At 43.0% G+C, this 7,287-nt stretch overlaps 1 protein-coding gene across 1 annotated transcript; it reads left to right on the top strand.

Moving 5' to 3' along the window:
- The first annotated feature begins 4,992 nt into the window (after positions 1-4,992).
- LOC121436703 (transcription elongation factor A protein-like 9) lies at positions 4,993-7,050 on the top strand. The gene is made up of 3 exons (XM_041636707.1): positions 4,993-5,122; positions 5,613-5,675; positions 6,199-7,050. The coding sequence occupies exon 3, from the start codon at positions 6,259-6,261 to the stop codon at positions 6,607-6,609; it is 351 nt and encodes a 116-aa protein (XP_041492641.1). The 5' UTR covers positions 4,993-5,122; positions 5,613-5,675; positions 6,199-6,258; the 3' UTR covers positions 6,610-7,050.
- The last annotated feature ends 237 nt before the right edge of the window (positions 7,051-7,287 follow it).

Genomic DNA, 7,287 nt, shown 5'->3' with positions numbered 1-7,287 from the left:
ATTTTATCTAATTATATTTAGAATATTCAGCTTAAATCTGCTCTATTGATATTATCTGTGCTATGCTTTTCAATGGATCCCCATGTACTGAGTAAATAAAACTACAAGTGCTTCATTTTGAATCTCCAAAACTAATTTTCAAACTTGTATACCTAAGGTTCGTCTGTGTGCATATCCATTGACTTAAGGTGTATGGATTCTCTGAGGAGAAGCATTAGTTTCTTTTTTTTTTTTCACTCTATTTCTGAGTCGGGGTTTCTCTGTGTAGTCTTGGCTGTCTGGGAACTCACTCTGTAGACCAGGTTGGCCTCGAACTCACAGAAATCCACCTGCCTCTGCCTCCCAAGTGCTGGGATTAAAGGCGTGCGCCACCACACCTGGCGAAAGTCTTGGTTTTAATAAGGGACTTACAGTTCTGTTTTAAAAGAGGCAGTTTGTCCTAGAGCCAGGAAACAGAGTACAACTGTGCTCACACTGTCCAGAATCAGAATTTGCCAAGTGGAAATTTGCCAAGTCCTCTATTTTCAGCCTCCACATTGTCTAAGTCTAGAACCTTGAACTCAAAACTCTCTGAATCTCTACCTAGTTGTCTAGTGCAACTGTCTTCCAAGATAGTTCAAGGGCACCTCAAAATTATCATGTGGAAAAGTAGTGATCAAGAATAAGTAGCCCAGGGCTGGAGAGATGGCTCAACCGTTAAAGGCTAGGCTCACAACCAAATTATAAAACCTGACCTAGACACCCTGCTCAGGTTTGTTCAAATTGCAGTACTTGATCTGGTCACAAGATGGCCCTTTACTCTACACTTAGAGTTTCTACACTCGATAATCAAATTCTGTTGAGGAAAAAATCCATTCTTACAAGTCAGAGAATATTATCTCCTAAATAGTTCATATTAATTCTTGGAGATGTATACGCATCAAACCACTCAAGGAAGGATTCTACCTGGCCATCTTCTTTCCCTTTTTCTTTTCGAACCTACACAATAAATATCTAACTCTCTTTTTCATTGCTAGAAGATATCCAAATTTTCTACTGGGTAGCTTTCGGCTCTGTGTTATGACGTTTGCCTTTTCAGTTTCTACTCTCTCTTACATTGATATTTTTCCTAACTTGGACTTCCTTTGATGGCCTCTGCTGTCCTTAATATTAGGGCTGTTGCTTTTGTTTCTTCTTGCACTTTAGAGTATTTGTTACCCGTGTGACATGGTTGGAGTAATAGACACCTGGGTCATGAGTGACACTCACCTTTGAATATGTTTCTGAGAGAGTGTTTCCAGACAAGATGACTGGAATGTAGGCAACGCCATTTGCACAGGCTGGAATGTCAGACAGAATAAAGAGAGAAAGGAGGAAGTTAGCTGATGCCTGGCATTTCACTTTCTGTGCTTCCTGTTGGGTGTCAGAGACACGCCATTAACACTACCCCACCATAATGGACTGGTCCCCCAACACCCCTTCCTCCCTAGCACCACGAAAAGTAACTAGTATAGAAAATTGATACTGAGAAGTAGGGTTGTTGCTATGACTACTTGACCACATTTTGTAGGCTTTTGGAAAGAATTCCTAAAAGTTAGAGAAGACCTAGCATGGCCTAAGAGGAACTTAGTGGGGAGTAGCTCTTCTGTAAGTCTAGAAGCTGGAAAAGTCAATAGGAAGGCCAGTGTTCACGAGCTTTCAGAGGAGAGTAAGAACTCTATTGGGAACTAGACTGGAAATTATCTATGCTTTCTTTTGGCAAAAAATCTGACTATGTCCTGCCAATCTTCTGAGAACCTGAGTGAGGCTGAAGTTTTAAATACTACACGGATTTGTTTGGTGGAGGAATTTTCAAGGCAACATAACATTCTTACTGTGGTATGATATTGCTCTCTGTATTAGTCAGACTCAGAGTGAGAAAAAAAAAACAAAGATTGGAGTAAACAGATGCAAAATGTGCACTGTGGTGGGGAAAGGGGCCTGCACCTGGCCAAAGCCGAAGGCAGGGCAGGTGCAGATATTTTGGCCAGGTGCAGATAAAGAGTTGGTGATTATCGAAGAGATTGCCAGCAGTAAGGCGGGACTTTAACGCTTACATCAGACAACAGGAGCCATGCCTTGAAGCCAAGATTCCATCATTTAGATCTCCAGGCTGTAATCAGGCCAGTTCATTGGAATGCTTTTATTTGAAAAGATAGTGTTGGAATGAAGAGGACCCCCTCACACACACGTCATCCTGCTTGAACAATTGCTGCCTAGGTACATGGCTTCCCAGGTTGTCTCCATAGTACAGGAGTCTACTGTAGCACTGGTACGAGGGGCAAGTTGACATCTCAAGCAGACAGTAGAACTTTGATTCCTTCACTTAATGTTGGTTTCCTGGATATACAAGAAATTTCCAGAGTAATGGAGGCTTGCATCAAGGCTTTAGGAATGTGTTGAAGCCAGCCTTCTGCTGTCAGGGCTGGTATTCACTTTACTTTTCTGCTCTTTTATTTAGGCTAAGCATCCGATTCATGTTTAGGGAGTGATGGTGTGTCTTCCCTCCTCAGGTAAACCCTTGTAGAAATGCCTTCTTAGACATGCACAGGGTTGGTCCCCTAGGTGATTCTAAATCTAATATAGTTCACAATAAAGATTGACCACAACAAACACCAAAACATAGCTGAGTCCTTGATTGCATTTAGACCTTACAGCCAGCTAACCCAATAGACTTAAATCCTGTTCTATTTAAATCATGACATAACCTAGAGTCTTATAGAAATGGGTGGATTTTATGGGTTTCACTTGTTATACTATGATGGGTATTAGTTACACCCTCTTGTTACAAACACACATACACACACACACATTTACCAAAAAAAAATGTAATTCCACGTGTCAGTTTTCCTTTCTCTCTCTTCTTCTTCATTTTTTTTTTTTTTTGTTTTTTGGTTTTTCAAGATGGGGTTTCTCTGTAGCTTGGGAGCCTGGAACTAGCTCTTGAAGACCAGGCTGGCCTTGAACTTCCGGGTGCTGGGATTGAAGGCATATGTCACCACTGCCTGGTTCTCCTTTTTCTATTACAACTTATGTTGGACATTATTTTGGATTTCACACATAGCTCAGGCTAACCCCAAACTCAGCATTCCTGCCTAACCCTGTGAGTGTTTCAATTACATGAATGAGTTACTATGCCTGATTTTCGAACTTCTTGGTTTTTTTTTTTAGATGAGCTCTCACTCTGTAGCTCAGGCTAACTCATGGCAACACACTCCTGCATCTCTTTCCTAAGTACTGGGATTACAGCTGAGAGCCACCACACACAGATTTTCTGAATATTTAAAATATTTATTTTTAGTTTTTTTTTATTATGTGTGTATACGTGCATGTCACATTCATGTGAGTGCCATGGAGTCCAGAAAAGGGTGTGGGGCCATCCCATGGGGGCATGGTCACCCTACCAGGAGCTACACCTGTAAAGAAAACTGAACATGCCTCTCCCAGAGGCCATCACCTGTCAATAACACTTCAGTTAGCAGTACAGGCTGGGGACCCCCTTCCTACAGCAACCATACTAGAATGCTGGCTGGTTGGCTGGTCCTGCCATATCCAGAAGACACAGTTTTGCTCATATCCTCCTGACCTCTGACTCCCTCCTGTGCAATGGTCCCTGGGCCTTGGGGGAGGCAGAATGACACAAATGCCATTTATTCCCTGTCCTCTGACAGGTTGTACATTAACCACTAATCGCAAGGAAACTTGTCTTGTCCCATCTGAGTGCTGCACTAATACCAATTCAGGACCGATCCACCACCTTGGTCCAGAGCAGCTGCTAGAGCTACTGGCAGATGTGGAACTTCCCCAGCACTTGTAGGACTAACACAGAGTCAAATCTGGTAGTGAATCTGAGCCTGTTTTAAATTTTTAATTAACCAAGTGAAAAGCCCAGACTTTCACTTTCAAGAGGCTTTCCAGTCCCTAACCCAAGCAACCATTATCATCATAAAACTAGTGACTTGATTTTAAAGCCCACCCCTCCCCCCAGTTGAGGGGAAGCATGTCCAAACCATATGCAAGTGAAATAAAACGGGAATGAGTGAATGTTGAAGGTTTCCTTTTAGCTAAGTGGAACAGTAAAGACACTCACACTTAAAGTGTTAAGACATCCCAATAATTCATGGTATGTACACCATCACCTTCTTTAAGAAGAGAAGATTGTGTGCTAACAATATGTACCCGACAATTGATCAAGTTGTAATTATTCAGGCAGCACAGCTTCCTGACAGTACCACCACCAGGGCTCTAGAGTCAAACATTATTTTTATTTATTTTAAATCATTCTTCCTAAATAACATCACAAAATGATAATCTTTTTAAAAGATTTTTGGTTATGAGCCTGGCCTCTTCAATGTCTGAGTCATCTGTCCAGCCCTAAAAAGCATATACTTTTAAAGCATTTACTATATTCCAGGCTCTGATCTAAGTAACACACATATATAAATTTATGTATGTATCGAAAATAATTTGGTACTTACGTCTGACTGTAAAACAGCACTACTTTTGAAAAGACTACAGAAGTATTAAGAATGAAGTTTAATTTGCTTTCAAGCAATCCCACTCCTATTCCAAGATCCTTTTCTGTCCCTATTCATGCCCTACCTACCTGGCTCCACACAACAAAGGAGTACATTTCAGATGAAAGGGGGAGGAGCTAAGAAAAGATAGATTTGGGAGGTAATTATCCTGGCAGTTGGGAGTGGGAGACAGGAAAGGACAATTATTAAACGAAGCAGAAAAGTTCGTAGCACTAGAAAATAAGGCACTCCTCTTTAGTCATCAAAGACCTGCAAAAGCAACAGAAAAACAATCCGCATATTTTTTTCTTTTCCTCCAGCAAAGACTGACAAGGCCAAGTGTGTGTTTGGGAAGGGGGTAGGTGAGGGAGCAGAGGGCGGGCCCACATCTGCCGCGCTTTTTGTGGGAGTGGAGATTCGGGACCCGAGCTCACTGGTGACGTAGCTCTCATGTGACCAGGAGTCGACGTGTGCAGAAATCCTGCTAGTCTGGTCCTTGTTTCCATCTGGGTACCAGCTTCCTTCAGCCTTGCAGGCGGCGGTGTGAGAGAGACCACCGAAGGAGACAGCTTGCTTGAATTCTCCAGGTTGGTGTCAGGAGGGGCATTGCCTGGGGTTTTCTAGCGGAGGGTGGTCTAGCGCGGAGACTTGAGTTCCAGTTAAGTCAGTCCCTCCACCCCTTCCTTACCTTCAGTTCTGCAGGAAAGGACACTTGTGAAAGGAACTAGGGGGTCCCAAAAGGAAGACAAGGAGACCTTTGACGGCTCAAAAATAATCATATTCTGAGATTTGGAACCTCTCTTCTGACAGCCGCTCGGCTGCCCAAACCTCGTCTTGGATCTACAGATAGTTGGGAAGCGATATCCCTTTCTTACCCACTGTCTGATGAGAAAGACAAGCTAACTTGCGGGGTGGGAAGGAGGCGTTCTGTGGGAAACAAAAGGGTGGGAAACTTCCACAAGCGAGACCTTAAATAAGGAAAGCTCCGTGAGCTTGATCTGTGGTGCTGCTCTGCTGAGCACCGAGGGCTTGCCCACCCCACCCCCAACATCCCCTCCCTTCTCCGTTTGCCTGCAGGTTTGTTCTTTGTACTGCTGCTGGCTAAAAGTAGGAGAAAGAAACTGACCAGATCAGTACCTGGTAAGTGAAGGGAACTTTATGAAAGATTCCCAGGGTGTGGGTTGGTGAAGGCCCGCAGAGGTTGAAGGCCACACTCTCCCCCTCCCTTCCCCCTTAAGCCACCTAAGCACCCCCTCCCCCCCTTTCTGAGGGCCCTGTTAGGCCTGTAAGGGAGAAAGATTTGTGGAGGGTAGGGCCGGAGGCGGGAAGGAAGGCCTTGGAAAATGCTTGAGGGAGGGACTGGGGGTGGGGGTGGAAAATGGAGGTAAGAGGGGCGGGGGCAGGGAAACCTTGATTGTGGACTGGGCTTCTCAGGTGGAGGGTATTCGCTTAGGATAGTTGGACCAAAATGGAGTGGGGAGGGAGAGGGAAAGAGGGAAGGCGAGGGGGGGGAGAGGAGGGGGGAGAGAGAGAGAGAGAGAGAGAGAGAGAGAGAGAGAGAGAGAGAGAGAGAGAGAGAGAACACTGGAAAGCAAGCCCTTTTGTGCACAGCACCTGTACACGTACCAAGTATTCCACTTACCGTCTCCTACTTGCTTCCTAGAAATAACTGCATTCGCCAATAGGCAGGAAGGAGCAAAGAAGGAAGAGAAGCATACACAAGATGAAACCCTGCCAAAAAATGGAAGGAAACCCAGAAAATGGGGATGTGCCAAAGCCCGAGGAAGTGCCAAAGCCCGAGGAAGAGCCAAAGCCCGAGGAAGAGCCGAAGCCCGAGGAAAAGCTGGAGGAGGGGCAAGGAGCAGGAGAGGAGGAAAAATCCGAAGAAACTTTTAGGGAGAGGCTGATGAAGTCTCTTCAGGATTTTAAAGAGGATATACACAACAGGCATTTGAGCAGTGAGGATATGTTTAGAGAAGTGGACGAAACAGATGAGATAAGGAAAGTGAGAAACAAACTTGTTGTGATGCGTTGGAAGGCTAATCGAAGCCACCCTTATCCCTATTTAATGTAGTTTGCCTTGGTTTCTGTTTTATCTGGAATTATCATTGCAATATAGCTTTCTTTTAATTAGCTTTTTTTCCCCTGATATACCTTTGCCCATCTCCCTACTTTGAATCTGTTGCTGTTAGTAGATTAGATATATCTCTTCTTGTCTGCATCTTACTGTTGGTTATATATGAACCAATTTACAAGTCTCTGGCTTTTAATAAGAGAGCTTTACTGATTTGTAAAAAATGAGCTTCTGATGGGATACAAAATGAAAAAAGGTTACAAAATTCTATGAGAATATCGTATTTTGAAAGACAAGAGTACCTTTGTATGTTACATATATGCACATATAAACTTGTGAAAGAAAGATGAATGATTTTTCTTCTGCTTATTTGTATTTGCCATAGCCCTAAAATGAACATGCATTATTCTTGCTAAAAATAATAAAGGTTTTATAACTAAAAATAAGCATCTAACAGCACTTATTAATTTCTTTCTAAAACACTGGGGCACTTGTATTCATTGACAAAACTGTTAGAGCCCTTGAGTTAAAAGATTAAAATTTACATCGTTTCTCATTTATGGTAATAACCATAATAATCTTGTAGGAATTTTGTGGTGGCCAAATAAGATACTGAGAGCTGTTTGACAGGGTTTTTTTTCTTTTTTCTTTCTTTCTTTTTTTTTTTTTTGAGTTGCT

Source organism: Microtus oregoni, unplaced genomic scaffold (genome assembly GCF_018167655.1).
Source record: "Microtus oregoni isolate MIOR12 unplaced genomic scaffold, Mior012 000050F_002, whole genome shotgun sequence".
Classification (NCBI taxonomy): domain Eukaryota; kingdom Metazoa; phylum Chordata; class Mammalia; order Rodentia; family Cricetidae; genus Microtus; species Microtus oregoni.
The sequence above is the reverse complement of the archived record's forward strand: the minus strand, read 5'-3'. Positions and strand labels throughout refer to the sequence as shown.